Source organism: Bos indicus, chromosome 10 (genome assembly GCF_029378745.1).
Source record: "Bos indicus isolate NIAB-ARS_2022 breed Sahiwal x Tharparkar chromosome 10, NIAB-ARS_B.indTharparkar_mat_pri_1.0, whole genome shotgun sequence".
NCBI lineage: Eukaryota > Metazoa > Chordata > Mammalia > Artiodactyla > Bovidae > Bos > Bos indicus.
The window spans coordinates 92,459,436-92,476,652 of NC_091769.1; the positions used below are offsets into that span (position 1 = coordinate 92,459,436).

The 17,217-nt window shown below is 44.4% G+C and overlaps 1 protein-coding gene across 8 annotated transcripts in view; it reads right to left on the minus strand.

Annotated features, from left to right (window-relative positions):
• The window catches only part of STON2 (stonin 2), a 184,864-nt gene that overhangs the window by 115,464 nt on the left and 52,183 nt on the right, over positions 1–17,217 (minus strand). For 4 of the 8 annotated variants that reach the window (XM_070797954.1, XM_070797955.1, XM_019969351.2 and 1 more), the window contains one exon: positions 16,654–16,947. The exons of 1 other annotated variant lie outside the window; for it this stretch is intronic. In XM_070797954.1, the coding sequence (XP_070654055.1) occupies positions 16,654–16,947 (294 nt within the window). Of the gene's footprint in view, positions 1–4,910; positions 5,956–16,653; positions 16,948–17,217 lie in introns of those variants that run through there. 3 more of the 8 variants (XM_070797957.1, XM_070797956.1, XM_070797959.1) reach the window with 2 other exon arrangements.

The following is a 17,217-nucleotide window of genomic DNA, read 5'->3' on the forward strand; positions in this document are numbered from 1 at the left end:
ACCACAGTTCAAAAGCATCAGTTCTTCGGTGCTCAGCTTTCTTCATAGTCCAAATCTCACATCCATACATGACTACTGGGAAAACCATAGCCTTGACTAGATGGACCTTTGTTGGCAAAGTAATGTCTCTGCTTTTTAATATGCTGTCTAGGTTGGTCACAGCTTTTTTCTTCCAAGGAGCAAGCATCTTTTAATTTCATGGCTGTAATCACCATCTGCAGTGATTTGGGAGCCCCCCCAAAATAAAGTCTGTCACTGTTTCCATTGTTTCCCCATTTATTTGCCACAAAGTGATGGGATCAGATGCCATGTTCTTAGTTTTCTGAATGTTGAGTCTTAAGCCAGCTTTTAAACTCTCCTCTTTCACTTTCATCAGAGGCTCATTAGTTCCTCTTCAAATTCTGCCATAAGGGTGGTGTTATCTGCATATTTGAGGTTACTGATATTTCTTCCAGGAATCTTGATTCCAGCTTGTGCTTCATTCAGCCTGGCATTTCGCATGATGTAGTCTGCATATAACTTAAATAAGCAGGGTGACAATATACAGCCTTGATGTACTCCTTTTCCTATTTGGAACCAGTCTGTTGTTCCATGTCCAGTTCGAACTGTTGCTTCTTGACCTGCATACAGATTTCTCAGGAGGCAGGTGAGGTGGTCTGGTATTCCCATCTCTTGAAGAATTTTCCACAGTTTATTGTGATCCACACAGTCAAAGGCTTTAGTGTAGTCAATAAAGCAGAAGTAGATGTTTTTCTGGAATTCTCTTGATTTTTCTATGATCCAATGGATGTTGGCAATTTGATCACTGGTTCATCTGCCTTTCCTAAAACTAGCTTAAAAGTTCATGGTTCACATACTGTTGAAGCCTGGCTTGGAGAATTTTGAGCATTACTTTGCTACCATGTGAGATGAGTGCAATTGTGCGGTAGTTTGAGCATTCTTTGGCATTGCCTTTCTTTGGAATTGGAATGAAGACTCACTTTTCCAGTCCTGTGGCCACTGCTGGGTTTTCCAAATTTGCTGGCATATTGAGTGCATCACTTTCACAGCATCATCTTTTAGGATTTGAAATAACTCAACTGGAATTCCATCACCTCCACTAGCTTTGTTTGTAGTGATGCTTCCTAAGGCCCATTTGACTTCACATTCCAGGATGTCTGGCTCTAGGTGAATGATCACAATATCATGGTTATCTGGGTCATGAAGATCTTTTTTGTACAGTTCTTCTGTGTATTCTTGCCACCTCTTCTTAGTATCTTCTGCTTCTGTTAGGTCCATACCATTTTTGTCCTTTATTGTGCCCATCTGTGCATGAAATATTCCCTTGGTATTTCTAATTTTCTTGAAGAGATCTCTAGTCTTTCCCATTCTATTGTTTTCCTCTATTTCTTTGCACTGATCACTGAGGAAGGCTTTCTTATCTCTCCTTGCTATTCTTTGGAACTCTGCATTCAAATGGCTATATCTTTCCTTTTCTCTTTTGCTTTTCATGTCTCTTCTTTCCTCAGCTATTTCTAAGTCCTCGTCAGACAACCATTTTGCCTTTTTGCATTGCTTTTTCTCGTGGATGGTCTTGATCCCTGCCTCCTGTACAACGTCACGAACCTCCACCCATAGTTCTTCAGGCACTCTATCAGATCTAATCCCTTGAATCTATTTCTCACTTCTACTGTATAATCATAAGGGATTTCATTTAGGTCATACCTGAATGGTCTAGTGGTTTTCCCTACTTTCTTCAATTTCAGTCTGAATTTGGCAATAAGGAGTTCATGATCTGAGCCACAGTCAGCTCCCAGTCTTGTTTTTGCTGACTGTATGGAGCTTCTCCATCTTTGGCTGCAAAGAATATAATCAATCTGATTTCAGTATTGACTATCTGGTGATGTCCATGTGTAGACTCTTCTCTTGTGTTGTTGGAAGAGGGTGTTTGCTATGACCAGTGTGTTCTCTTAGTAAAATTCTGTTAGCTTTTGCCCTGCTTCATTTTGTACTCCAAGGCCAAATTTGCCAGTTACTCCAGGTATCTCTTGACTTCCTACTTTTGCATTCCAGTCCCCTATAATGAAAAGGGCATCTTTTTTGGGTGTTAGTTCTAGAAGGTCCTATAGGTCTTCATAGAATTGTTAAACTTCAGCTTCTTCAGCATTACTGGTCAGGGCATAGACTTGGATTACCATAATATTGAATGGTTTGCCTTGTAAATGAATAGAGATAATTCTGTTGTCTTTGAGATTATACCCAAGTACTGTATTTCAGACTCTTCTGTTGACTATAAGGGCTACTCCATTTCTTCTAAGGCATTCCTGCCCACAGTAGTAGATATAATGGTCATCTGAGTTAAATTCACCCATTCCAGTCCATTTTAGTTCACTGATTCCTAAAATGTCAATGTTTACTCTTGCCATCTCCTGTTTGACCACTTCCAATTTGCCTTGATTCATGGACCTAACAGTCCAGGTTCCTATGCAATATTGCTCTTTACAGCATCGGACTTTACTTCCATCACCAGTCACATCCACAGCTGGGCATTGTTTTTGCTTTGACTCCGTCTCTTCATTCTTTCTAGAGTTATTTCTCTGCTGATCTCCAGTAGCATATTGGGCACCTACTGACCTGGGGAGTTCATCTTTCAGTGTCCTATCTTTTTGCCTTTTCATACTGTTCATGGGGTTCTCAAGGCAGAATACTGAAGTGGTTTGCCATTCCCTTCTCCAATGGACCACATTCTGTCAGACCTCTCCACCATGACCTGCCCGTCTTGGGTGACCCCACACGGCATGGCTTAGTTTCACTGAGTTAGACAAGGCCGTGGTGCATGTGATCAGTTTCTAAAACTGCCATAAGAAGTTACCACAGACTTCACTGCTTAAACAACAGGAATCAGTTTCTCTCACATTGTTCTGGAGGCAAGAAGTCAGCAAAACTGGTTCCTTCTGTGTGCTGGGGGGGAAGACTCTGTTCCAGACCTCTCTCTTCAACTTGTAGATGGTCATCTTCTCTTTGCATCTCTTCAGATGACAAACCCCTCACTTATGTGCATGTCTCCAAATTTCCCCTTTCCATTAAGGCACCTTTATTCCCCTTTCATCTGATATTCCTTGTCCTGGGTTGCGTTCTCTGGAAGCAGCTGCTGAGATGGTATTAAAAGTTTGATATGTGTCTTAGAGAGTAATACCTTCCGGAATGTTTTTTTCTGCTCATCATCCTCTGAGATTTGAAGGCGGCCTGGGCAGAGATGCCAGGTCAGGAGAGCCAAGGTTACCCCTGCTAGAGTCTTCCACTTTCTGCTTCTAGTTAGATGTTCACTAACTAGGGCTAAATGATTTCTCCAATGTTGTAAACATGGTCATCCATGAATACAAAATAGATCTCATTTAACTCTTCATTTGTGGCTTTCACAGCTTGTGATACAAAGCAGTGGCCGCCGGACGGGTTCAGAGAAGCTTTGGCTCACCCCAGAAGGCTTCATGGGAAATAGACCGCTGGACTGTTAGGTAATCTCAGCTTGGGGAGAAGAGGGACTGTGTCCAACTTTCTTATAATTGCATTCCCAGCACCTAAATATGCTTTGCATGAATGAACTGGTTAATTGACGCATGCTTGGGCAGCTGATTGTGTTCTGTGTCCCAGACTGAGGGTGAGGGTGAGATGTGTGAGTTAGCATATTCTCTGGAAGAGGAGAACATGGGGGTTGTAATTCAATATGTACATGTTATGCTAGGTGTATATGTAATACGTGTGTATGTGCATGAATGTCAGTGTATATGTTTTATGTATGTATGTAAATGTACATTACTATGTGTATGAGTACATGTTAGCTGCATATGCTATGTCTGTGGGTCTATGTGTACGTATGTGGTAGGTGGATATACCTACTGTGTGCACAACAATGGAAAGCAAACAACTGATGATAACAAAGCAAAACAAAAAAATCACTTTCCTGTGATTTACCGAAGAGGGCATCGTTCAAGTTCCACCTAACAGCTCATTAGCCACATAAACAGGAGTCCTTCTGCAGTAGATTTCATGTCCACCTTTTACCTTTTCCTTCATTTATCCGATAAATACAAAGAAGGCCGCTACTAAGTTCCATGGACCATGTTCTGGGATAAAGAGTAAATGAGACAAAGTCCCTTTTCTCTAGTGGGGAAGACAGTAAACTCATAAGCATACAGCCTAATTTCAGGGAGAGACATGTAAGGGCCTTCCCTGGTGCTCCAGGGGTTAAGAGTCCGCCTGCCAAGGCAGGGGACATGGGTTTGATCCCTGGTCTGGGAAGTTCCCTCGTGCTCTGGGGCAACTAAGCCCGCGTGCCAGGACTACTGCGGCCCGCGGGCCTTGAGCTGGTCTCCGCAGCACGAGGGACCACTGAAAGAGAAGCCCGCAGACGCAACCAGAGAAAGCCGGGCACGACTACAGGGCACGGCCAAGAAAGGAACAAAAACAGACTTACAGAAAGCAAACGAGGGCCTCACTTAAAAACAAAGGATGAAGAAGCAGAGAGGGGCTGCGGGGCAGTGGTGCTGAGCAGAGCTCGGAGAGAACTTCGAGAGAGAGCCTCAAAGGCTGAGGGAGCCGGCAGGAGCGGAGAGGCACTCGGGGGAGCAGCGAGAGAGGCGACAACCGGAGCAGAGCGGAGTTCTGTGGGGACGCGCAGGCCCTGAGGGAGGCGGGCTCGGTTAATAAAATTCATTCCTGAGAGCATCCCGGGTCTGAGGTGGAGTCCCGGAAGGTCATGAATTACCTTTACAAGCAGAGAAGAACCATGCAGGGTATTAAAAGAAAGCGAGACCCAGAGCCGAAATACACGCAAGCCTTGCGGGGCGCCTGGCCTCCATAGTCACCAAACGGCTGGGATCTTATCCCACCCCCGCCCACCACTGTCCCCCAACAACCTCACAGAAACTAACCGCTGGGCTCCTCTTCTTCAGGACTCTCAGCTGCCTCCTTCTTACATGGCTGACATCATCTCTGGTCCTCCCCCAAACAAGCGGGTCTTTCTCTGGTCAGACAGTTAGCTTCCCTCTGCTCCCCCAGACACAATGGGAAGGCCTCAGTCCAAGCTCTGAGGGAAGACATTTGAAGGACAGGGGAAATAAAGGTTCCGGAAATCAAGGTTTTTTTTTTTTCCCATGTTCGAAATTATGCATATCCTGCAGGATCCGCATAATGGGTCCAATTCAGCCTCGTGGCCTTGGCCTTGCCACAAAATCACTGTGTCCCTGGAAGAAGGTCAGTGCACAACGCGATGAGTGAACAGGAAGCTTCCTGCAGATAATAGCGCCTTAATTTTTTTTTTTAATTTCGGGGATGAACTTTGCTCTTTCAACTTGGCTGCATGCATTTGCAAATGTATTCTAAGCACACCCACACACTTGAAAATGCACATTGGCCTTGTCTCTGAGACAATCTGTGTAACAATTTTAGGTGACAGCGAAGCTGACATCTACATTCCTCCTGGTGCGTGGCACAATTTAGAAGTCTGAGGAGGTAAAACATTAAGTTAGGAAAATTCTGTGCAACTGGCCCACTTCAGAAACACTACTGCTAAAGCACAACACGGGAATAAAACACACCTGGTGTAGATCCATTTTCAAAAATGTTTCTTTGAGAGAAAAACATAAAGATTCAATTTTGATTTGAACAGATCCATCAGAATCTTTTTTTTAAAAAGCACTTTGGTTCCTCTCATGGTTTAACAGAATATCTATGCATTTACTTCAGAGTTCAGCAAATGAGTTTTAAGTTTTTTTTTTTTTTTTGACATTTTTTACCATGTAATTCAGACTGATCACACAGCATTTTCAAACTGGAACAATATTTCCAAGGTGTGAACAGTATTCCTACACCAATTTAAGTCCAAAGTGTAAGTGTTCCATGGGCTTCCCTTGTGGCTCACCTGGTGAGGAATCTGGCTGCAATGCGGGAGGCCTGGGTTCGATCCCTGGGTTGGGAAGATCCCCTGGAGAAGGGAAAGGCTACCCACTCCAGTATTCTGGCCTGGAGAATTCCATGGACTGTATAGTCCACGGGATAGCAAAGAGTCAGACACGACTGAGTGACTTTCACTTTACTTTAAAGTGTTCAACGTTCAGTTCAGTTCAGTCACCCCAGTCGGTGTCCGACTCTTTGCAACGCCATGAACTGCACACCAGGCTTCCCTGTCCATCACCAACTCCCAGAGCTTGCTCAAACTCATATCCATTGAGTCGGTGATGCCATCCAAACATCTCATCCTCTGTAGTCCCCTTATCCTCCCACTTTCAGTCTTTCCCAGCAGCAGGGTCTTTTCCAATGAGTCAGTTCTTTCTTTGCCTCAGGTGGCCAAAGTATCGGAGTTTCAGCTTCAACATCAGTCCTTCCAGTGAATATTCAGGACTGATTTCCTTTAGGATGGACTGGTTGGATTTCCTTGCAGTCCAAGGGACCCACCACAGTCTTCTCCAACACCACAGTTCAAAAGCACCAATTCTTTTGCATTCAGCTTTCTTTATGGTCCAACTCTCACATCCAAACATGACTTCTGGACATTATTTGTTCTAATAAAAAATCTAAAGAAAATATTTTGAAAGTGAAAGAGGAGAGTAAAAAAGTTGGCTTAAAGCTCAACATTCAGAAAACTAAGATCATGGCATCCAGTCCCATCACTTCATGGTAAATAGATGGGGAAACAGTGGAAACAGTGGCTGACTTTATTTTGGGGGGCTCCAAAATCATTGCAGATGGTGACTGCAGCCATGAAATTAAAAGACACTTACTTCCTGGAAGAAAAGTTATGACCAACCTAGACAGCATATTAAAAAGCAGAGACATTACTTTGCCAGCAAAGGTCCATCTAGTCAAGGCTATGGTTTTTCCAGTAGTCATATATGGATGTGAGAGTTGGACTATAAAGAAAGCTGAGCACCGAAGAACTGATGCTTTTGAACTGTGGTGTTGGAGAAGACTCTTGAGATTCCCTTGGAGATCCAACCAGCAGTCCATCCTAAAGGAGATCAGTCCTGGGTGTTCATTGGAAGGACTGATGTTGAAGCTGAAACTCCAATACTTTGGCCACCTGATGCCAAGAGCTGACTCAATGGAAAAGACTCTGATGCTGGGAAAGACTGAGGGCAGGAAGAGAAGGGGACGACAGAGGATAAGATGGTTGGATGGCATCACCGACTCAATGGACATAAGTTTGAGTAAGCTCCGGGAGTTGGTGATAAACGGGAGGCCTGGCGTGCTGCAGTCCATGGGGTTGCAAAGAGTCAGACACAACTGAGTGACTGAACTGAACTGAACTGAAAGAGAACATTTGGGCTTCCCAGGTGGCCCAGTGGTAAAGAAGTGAAGTGAAAGTCGCTCAGTTGTTTCTGAGTCTTTGCAACCCCATGCATTATACAGTCCATGGAATTCTCTAGGCCAGAATACTGCAGTGGGTAGCCTTTCCCCTATCCAGGGGATCTTCCCAACCCAGGGACCAAACCCAGGTCTTCTGCATTGCAGGTAGATTCTTTACCTGCTGAGCCACAAGGGACGCCAAAGAATCCCCCTGCAAAGGCAGAAGATGCAGGAGACTCGGGTTCATTGCCTGGGTCAGAAAGATCCCCTGGAAGACAAAATGATAATCCACTCCAGTGTTCTTGCCTGGATAACCCTGTGAGACAGAGGAGCCTGGTGGGCTACAGTCCATGTGGTCACAAAGAGTAGGACACAACTGAGAACACACTCACACACACACACACACACAGACACATGTACACAAAGAGAATATGTATCAACATGGCTTGAGCCAAACTGATCTTAAGTCAGATATGTGAATTTCACATTGGCCTTCACCAAATTTCAGGGGTTTTAACAGAGGAAACAACTTTTACAAAAGATTCAAGAGGCATGATTTTATATGCCCTTTCATTCCTAACATCATCAGGTCCAGGGAACTGGTGCCCATTCTTTTTCCTGTATATGTGTTTTTAGAAAGGCTCCATATTTTATCTATATTTTTTATCCATATTTTTCTGAAAAAGATCACACAGCCCCTTTTTCCCAGACCAACCATAATGGCACTTCACATTCTGCCCTCGTTGATGTCCAAAAGAAAGTTGTCTCCTTGATGGATTTAAGCATTTCTGGATGTGTTTTTCCTTCTAGCTGTTGCTCCTAGTTATTCAGTCACCCTTGGTATGCATCAGTGGTCAGTGAACAATGAATTAAGTAGCCAGGTCACCAGGGTGGGACACACCACTCTCTGGCTCCTCTGAGTCCCCAGTGCAGCTTCTGGCATTCAAATGCCACAAAAATAAGATTTACCACTACTGACAGTCTCTTTGTCCCTTCCTTTCCCTGCCTACAGCCTCCTGCATTTTAATGAAGGCAAATTGCACATTCTCCTGCCAGGCTAAAATCCAATGCCCCCTTGGCTTTATTCTTAGGTGGCACCGCTTAAAAGAGAAATCCTTTTGTGGGGTTTTGGGAGGGTTTTTTGTTTTTTTTGGTTTTCATCTCTCAGGAAAACTGTGGAGGTGCTGAGGAGTAGGGACCGAGGGAGAGGAAAGAGTGTCCCAGGGAACATTTCTCTCCCTACGGACTCCCCTGTGATTGCTTCTTTCCCAGCTTCTCTTTGCAAGCCAGGATGTTAAGGTAAGGGACAAGCTGGTGGAGTAAAGCTCCATTTTTTTGCTTCCAGGAATCCAGGCACTCATCAGTTCTCCTCTGTCACCCACCCCCGCCCCTCCCCCACCTATTTCTCTGAGGCCAAGATCATCCTTTTTCTTATAAAAATATATTAGTAGAGAGGCCACATGGGATGAGTCCAAGACACACATTTTTCCATTTTTTCCTGACACAAAGACAGTGGATTGGAAAGTGCTAGGCATTTGCTAGAAGCAAATAGAACAGATGTTAAGGAATAAAATGAGAATAAACTGAGAAACTACAATCACATTACAGGTAAGAGTCGGTTTCCATGAGTGATGCTTATGTGACTGGGAAGAAGGCTGAAGCCAAAAAATCAGTTTCCATGGAAACTTTGTTCTTGTGGAACGTCACACCCTGCCTGCATGCATGGGGCTGTAAACTTTGGAGGTAAAGCATTGTAGCTACCACAGAACATGCGCTTAATAAATGGCCTGCCCTATTAGAGGTGCACCCCTAGACCAGCTTGACTTACTCAGCCTGCCTCCACATAGAGAGGAGGGGTGTAGATGTATACTTATGGACACTTGCTCCTTGGGAGAAAAGCTATGACCAACCTAGACAGCTTATTAAAAAGCAGAGATAGATATCACTTTTCTGACAAAGGTCCATATAATCAAAGCTATGGTTTTTCAGTAGTCATGTATGGATGTGAGAGTTGGACCATAAAGGAGGCTGAGCGCCAAAGAATTGATGCTTTTGAATTGTGGTGTTGGAGAAGACTCTTGAGAGTCCTTTGGATTGCAAGGAGATCTAACCAGTCCATCCTAAAGGAGATCAGTCCTGGGTGTTCATTGGAAGGACTGTTCCTGAAGCTGAAGATCCAATATTTTGGCCACCTCATGTGAAGAGCCAACTCCTTAGAAAAGGTGCTGGAAAAGATTGAAGGCAGGAGGAGAAAAGAGGGCAGAGGGTGAGACAGTTAGATAGGACCACCTATCTGGAGATAATGGAGAGGAGGAGAGAGGAGCCTGGCCTGCTGTGGTCCATGGAGTTGCAAACAGTCAGACACGACTGGGCGATTGAACAACAATGTGGCTGATTCACAATGTTGTACAGCACAAACACAACCCTGTAAGCAATTATATTCCAATAAATAAAATAAAAAGCAAGAAAGTTAAACAAGAGATTCTTTTTAAGTTAAAAAAAAAAAAAAGAAAAGAAAAGTGGAGGGAGGGAAAGAAAGGGGGAAAATATTTTAGAAACTTGGTATTTAAAGTAACCATGGCTGCTGCACCAAAAACCTGGTGTGTTCAAACAGCAGAAAGTTGTTCTCTCATAGTTCCAGAAGCTAGGAGACTGAACTCTGAATCACTGGGCCAAAGTTAAGATGTCAACAGGGCAAGGCTTCCTCCAGAGGCTCGAGGAGAGAATCTGTTCCTTGAGTCTTCCAGCATCTGGTGGCCACTGGCATTCCTTGGCTACGGCTTCCTCACTCCAGTTCTCAGGGTCAGCATCTTCAAATCCCTTTCTGTTCTGCCTTCACACTGCCTTCTCTATGTGAGCAACATCTCCCCCATGTCCCTCTTATTTATGTATGATTATACTGCGGACCCACCCAGATAACCCAGCACGATTTCCTTATCTCAAAATCTTTAGTTTAATCCATGAGCAAAAATCCCTTCTACAAATAAGACAAGGTTCACAGGTTCCAGGGCCGAGGACCTGACAGCTTTAGGGCCCACTATTCAGGCTACCACACCAGGAAAACTCAGTATTACCCAAAGAACAGAGCCAGCAGCAGCGACTACAAGAAGTCTCGGTCTGTTTCTATCACGGTGAAGATACTTGCTGTAAAACACGGCACCACTGTCGTGTAATGCCTGCAGTTAATGTATGTGATGTTGCTGACATAGCACAAGTACCAGAACCTTTTGGATTCAAATTAAAACCTGAGTTGCTCAACAGCCTCCAGGATGGAAGCTGGGGAGATGTCTGCATTATCTGTGTTGAGTGCGGTGAAGCCTCACTTCTCCTGCAAGTACCCTGACCTGAGCTCTACCAACCCCTCACTCTTCCTTACTGTTAAACACAGCTTATATGAGGAAACCCATGAAGGAGCTAGTCTAGTCGGTGAGGCTAGTTGGGGTAATAGGGATGTACCCAGCAATCCTTTACTTGGTAGGTTCCTTGATGGGCAAGAGAGGGCTCCTGGATTTTTTTTTACTTTTTATTGGAATATACTTGCTTTACAATGTTGTGTTAGTTTCTGCTGTACAGCAAAGTGAATCATCCATACATATATATATCAGTTCAGTTCAGTTGCTCAGTCGTGTCTGACTCTTTGTAACCCAATGGACTGCAGCACACCAGGCCTCCCTGTCCATCACCAACTCCCAGAGCCTACTCAAACTCATGTCCATTGAGTTGGTGATGCCATCCAACCATCTCATCCTCTGTCGTCCCCTTCTCTTCCCACCTCAATTTTTCCCAGCATCAGGGTCTTTTCAGGTATGGTAGTGATGGTGGTTTAGTCACTAAGTCGTGCCCAGCTCTTGCGACTTCATGGACTGTAGCCCGCCAGGCTCCTCTGTCCATGGGATTTTCCAGGCAAGGATACTGGAGTGGGTTGCCATTTCATTCTCCAGGGGATCTTCCCGACCCAGGAATCGAACCCAGGTCTCTTGCATTGCAAGCAGGCAGATTCTTTACCAACTGAGCTATGAGGGAAGCCCTCATACATTCCCAGTGTATACACATATCCCCTCTTTTATAGAATTCCTTCCCATTGAGGTCATCACAGAGCACTAAGCAGAGTTTCCTATGCGTAGGCTGTCATTAGCTATCTATTTTATACATAGTAGTATATGTATATGTCAATCCCAATCTCCCAGTCCATTCCACCTCCCCTTCCCCCACTTTGGTATCCATAAACTTGTTCTCTACATCTCTAGTTCTGCTTTGCAAATAAGTTCATCTGTATCATGTTTCTAGATTCCACGTATAAGCAATATTATACATTTGCTTTTCTCTTTCTGACTCACTTCACTCTGTGTGACAGACTCTAGGTCCGTCCATGTCTCTGCAAATGACCCAATGTCATTCCTTTTCATGGCTGAGTGATGTTCATGGCAGCACTACGTGCAATATAGCCAGGACACAGAACCAGCCTAAATGTCCACCAACAGAGGAACGGATGAAGATGTGGTACATCTATACAAGGGTCCTTGGATTTACTACCATTTTCTTTGCCGCCCTGCGGCTCTGCACAGTCCTCCAGGTACTTGGGTCTCTGAGCTAGAAACACGGGCTGAGGCAGCCCTGATCCTACACGTCCAGCCTCATATCTGCTGGGAAACCAGCTGATAAGGCTCTTTCTGCAGAGGAGAGTCCCACCTCCACAGAGCTCAGTTAAATGTTCATCCATGGAAACAGATGGAATTAGTAATGAATGTCTGAGCCAATGTTCTCAGGCCAAAATTATGCTTTCAACACATTTCAAAGTTGTCATTTCTTGATTCGTTCTCTAGTAACATCAATAAATCCCCTGTCCTTAGTACAATGCAAGGCTGGCACAAGGGTGAGGCAAGGGAGGCACTCACTGTGGGTGCAAAATTTAAAAGATAACTTAAATAATTCAGTAATTAAATAATATTTTAAATGCAACATTTAAAAAATATAGACTCAGCCAACTGCAGCCTATAGGCTAGCTATCTATTTCTGTATGCAGAATTTTACTGGAAAAAGAGCTAGGATTAGGGTGGAGTATGGCAGTCATCCAGGTTTTAGTTGGATTTTGTCTTTAGTCTTTAAAATGCTGATATTTTGTTCATTAAGGAATTTTTTTTGCATTGTTTTTTACTTTTTCAAATAATTTTGGCTTTTAAATTTATTTTTTTAATCACAATATTTTCAAGCCTAATTTTTTCAAGATCGCTATTTTTCTTAAGACAACCATTATATCTTGATACAGAGCACAAATATTTTATATATATTTCCCAATTTATCAGAGAATAGTAAAAAGATGTACTTACGAATCCAGATTCAATAAAATTAGTCTTTACCACTTTGCCAAGGATATTAATGAAATTAACTTTATTTTTTACTATATGTACACAGTAGCCATAAGTTTATTTGCCATTACTTTTATACTATTAATGCAAATGCCAATATAATAAAAAAGGCAAAAAGCATCTTAGACTTCTTATGAAAATATTTTTGATCCTACACATCCCTTGATAGGATCTTAGGAAAACCCAGAGATCTATAGATCACACTTTGAAAACTGCTGACTTAAAGGATAAGGTTTTAATGATTTAAAGTTAAAACCATTAAAGGTCAAAACCATTATCAATAACAAGCTAAGGTCCTCAGTCAGATGGGGGCAACATAATTATGACTAACTCCAAAGTTAGCTTTGCAGAAACAAGCCGTGAAGAGTTAAAGTAAATTGATCCATCTGTCGTATAACCAGTTCTGAGCAATTAGGAAATCTTTAAAGCTCAAGGTATGGACAAGATGTGAAAGAATCTGAATGCTTTGAAAATAATCAGTGATCAAGCCGGCAGGGCCATTTTAGGGCAACCGAGCAGAGAAAACTGCCCACCGCCTTCGTTTCTCGCCTCCGCTGTCTCCTGGGAATGAGGCAGCAAAGGAAACTATCTCAGTAGCAGGAAGATTGAGGCAAATATACCACACAGGGCACCCCTAGGCTGTTCAAAGGTCCTGGAGCCAGTCTGCCTGGTGGGAAACTCTCTCGCCACTTCCTAACATATAACTGTAGGCATATTCCCAAACCACTATCTGTCCCAGTCTCCTCATGGGTATTCAGTTCAGTTCAGTCGCTCAGTTGCGTCTGACTCTTTGCGACCCCATGAATCGCAGCACGCCAGGCCTCCCTGTCCATCACCAACTCTCGGAGTTCACTCAAACTCACGTCCATCGAGTCAGTGATGCCATCCAGCCATCCCATCCTCTGTCATCCCCTTCTCCTCCTGCCCCCAATCCCTCCCAGCATCAGAGTCTTTTCCAATGAGTCAACTCTTCGCATCAGGTGGCCAAAGTACTGGAGTTTCAGCTTTAGCATCATTCCTTCCAAAGAACACCCAGGACTGATCTCCTTTAGAATGGACTGGGTCTCCTTGCAGTCCAAGGGACTCTCAAGAGTCTTCTCCAACACCACAGTTCAAAAGCATCAATTCTTCGGCACTCAGCTTTCTTCACAGTCCAACTCTCACATCCATACATGACTACTGGAAAAACCATAGCCTTGACTAGACGGACCTTTATTACAAATATAATATTAAATACCTTCCTCCTATGACTCTTGTAAAGAGGTCATGAGATGATGTAGAAAAGCACTGAGCACAGTGCCCAAAAGAGTAAATGTTTAGTAAATGTAACATTAAAAACAAACCTACTGGGACTTCCCTGGCAGGCCAGTGCCTGGGGCTTCACCTTCCAACACAGGGGGTTTGGGGGTGATCCCTGGTTGGGGGACTAAGATCCCATAGGCCTCACGGCCCAAAAAAGCAAACGTAAAACAGAAGCAATACTGTAACAAACTCAACAAAGACGTTTAAAATGGTCCACATCAGAAAAAAAAACAACAACTTAAAAAAAAAAACCTTCTGTACCAATTCATTGCCCTGTGTTCAGTAACTTTTCCCTACCAGCACAAATGCTCAGCCCATTGTCTTATTGGTGTTAGGTGTTCTGTAAAGGTTACATCCTCCTTCCAGCCAGGTTGGGAAGCCTGTCTGGACCTGTCATTTATTTCATCCACGCTGCTTTGAGCATCATGGGTTTTTCACCAACAATTCACTGAGAAAAATGATGCTTAAATACTAAAAAATATACTAATATGCAAATCGTTATATAGAAATGAAAATTTTATATGATAGAATCATGCTTGATATTTGTTTAATGATGTTGAAAACCCATGTGAAAAAGGGATTGTTTTAAAAAATCCAAACTAGCAAAACATTTAATCCATCATGAGAAAAACATCCCTTTTTCTAGGTTTCTGTGGTAGAAAAAATGTTTGCTCCCCTACAAACATGTCTACATCCTAATCCTCAGAACCTGTGACAATGTCCTCTTACATAGCAAGAGACTTTGCAGAAGTGATTAGGTTAAAAAACCTGGAGATGGGGAAATTATCCTGGATTATCCTCGTGGGCCCAGCATCATCACAAGAGCCCTTAGAAACAGGAGAGGAAGGCAGAAGTCAGCCAGGGGACGACCTGACGCCTGAAGAAAAGCACAGAGAGAAGCAACACTGCTGCGTTTGGAGACTGAGGGAGAGGCCACGTGCCAGAAACACGGGCAGCCTCCCCGAGCTGGAAAGGGCAGGTGAACAGAGGCTTCCCCAGGGCCTGCTGAAAGGAGCGCAGGTCAGCAGCTTGATTTCAGCTCGGTGACATCCACGTCAGACTTCTGAGCTACAGAATTACAAGACAATCAAGCCGTGCGGGCTCCTATGTATAAAATAGATAACTAATGGGAACTCCACCCGGTGCTCTGCGCTTAGTCACTCAGTTGGGTTTGACTGTTTTGCGACCCCCTGGACTGTAGCCCGCCAGGCTCCTCTGTCCATGGGATTCTCTAGGCAAGAATCCTGGAGTGGGTCGCCAGTCCCTCCTACAGAGGATCTTCCCGACCCAGGGATTGAACCTAGGTCTCCTGCATGGCAGGTGGATCCTTCACCGTCTGAGCCCCCAGGGAAGCCCACACTCAGAGCACTTTGCTGCACCCACGCTTGGCGATCTGCGGTGACCTAAATGGGAAGGAAATTCAAAAAAAGAGGGGACATATGTATGTCCGGCCGATTCACTCTGCTGCACAGCAGAAACTGACACAGCAGTGTAAACAGCTGTGCTCCAGTATGTTTTTTTTTTTTTTATGTGGTACATATATGCAATGGAATACTACTCAGCTGTAAAAAAAGGATGAAACATGCCATGTGCAGCAACATGGACGCAACCAGAGATTATTGCACTAAGTGAAACAAGTCTCAAAGAAAGACAAACGCCATAGGCTATCACTCATATGTGGAATCTAAAATATGACACAAGTGAATCTACCTACAAAACAGAAGCAGACTCCCAGGCACACAGAACAGACGTGCGGTTGCTACAGGGGAAGGGGAGAGGGAGAAGGAAGGACTGGGAGTTTGGGATTAGCAGATGCAAACTGTTAAATTTAGGATGGATAAAAACAAGGTCCTACTGTACAGCACAGGGATCTATATTCGATATTCAGTGATAAAACACAATGGAAGACAATTAAAAAAAAAGAATGCATAAAAATAAGTATGTGCTGCTGCGAATCTTGTTATAAATAATTTCAGACATAGTAAGTAAATAAGTTGTGTTGGTTAAGCCACTAAGTTTGTGGTAATTCGTTATAGCAGCAAATAGAAAGCTAATACAGTCCTGAAGGTTATCCCACATCCCCCCTGGCAAGCTTCAGCGCCCAAGAAAATAAGTAGCCAGCTCACCAGGGTGGGAACTAACCAGTCCCCTGGCTTCACCCAGCTTCCCAGTGCAGCTTCTGGCCGTTCAAATGCCACAGAGTCAGAGACTTGACCATTCACGACAGTCCCCACTCCTGAAGATTTGGAGTCTTAAGGTGTGGGATACAAGAACATCCACATGTAACTGGTGACCCTGATAGAGATGGTTAGCGGTCCACACTTTTAGAGACATCCGTTTTACTCAGAGGGAGCTTACAAGTTAGGTGCTGAGTAAATACAATTGCAATCCGTAATAGATGAATCCATACGCATCCTTCCAGGGAGAGATGAACAGCCAGGAACAAAGGTAAAAGGCTAGAAATGGCCCAGAACACATAGATCCTTCCACAAGGTGCAGAGTCAAGCCCAAGGAGACCTCCGCCTGCTGTCTCCTAGGCAGCCAGGCTCAGGGCCCTGGAGCAGGCACAACAGAATCCTGGCAGCCCCGCAGACCTCTCTTGGGAAAGTATCCCTGGGAAAGCATCCACAGACCTCCATCCCAACCCTCCCCAGCCCCTCACCTGGCCTACCTGTCCCCCCTGCTTCTTTAGGAGGTGGTGATGAGCTGGCCCAGGGTGCATCGTCTTCAAACTGAACCCAGCTGCTGATGGCCGAGACCAGCTCAGGTGGGCGCTGCTCGGGGCTCCCAGGAGGGGACGCTGCTTCAGAGATGAGGCCCAGCTTTTCGGAAGAGTCATCATGCTCCGAGTGGGAAAGGTCCTGAGAGCCTCCATCCAAGGCATGATGCTCCCCAGAGGAGATCTCGGACTGGTCTGAGGAAGAGGATGCTCCTGGGAGGTGCTCTTTGGGGCCCCCTGAAACAGATACCAGAAACTGCCATCACCTCACAGGTGGAAGGTCACTCTAAGAACTGTCTCTTGGAGGAAAAAAAAGAAAAGGCAACGGTGATCAAATGGACTCACCATGACAGGGTGTGAGAGCAAAGAGACAGCTGTGCCCACCTGCTTCTATGCTAAAGAAGTGTTTTCCTAAAAATGTATGAAAACTATACCCTAGGATGTGGTGCTGGAGAAGACTCTTGAGAGTCCCTTGGAGACAAACTAGACAAACTAGACTCTTGAGAG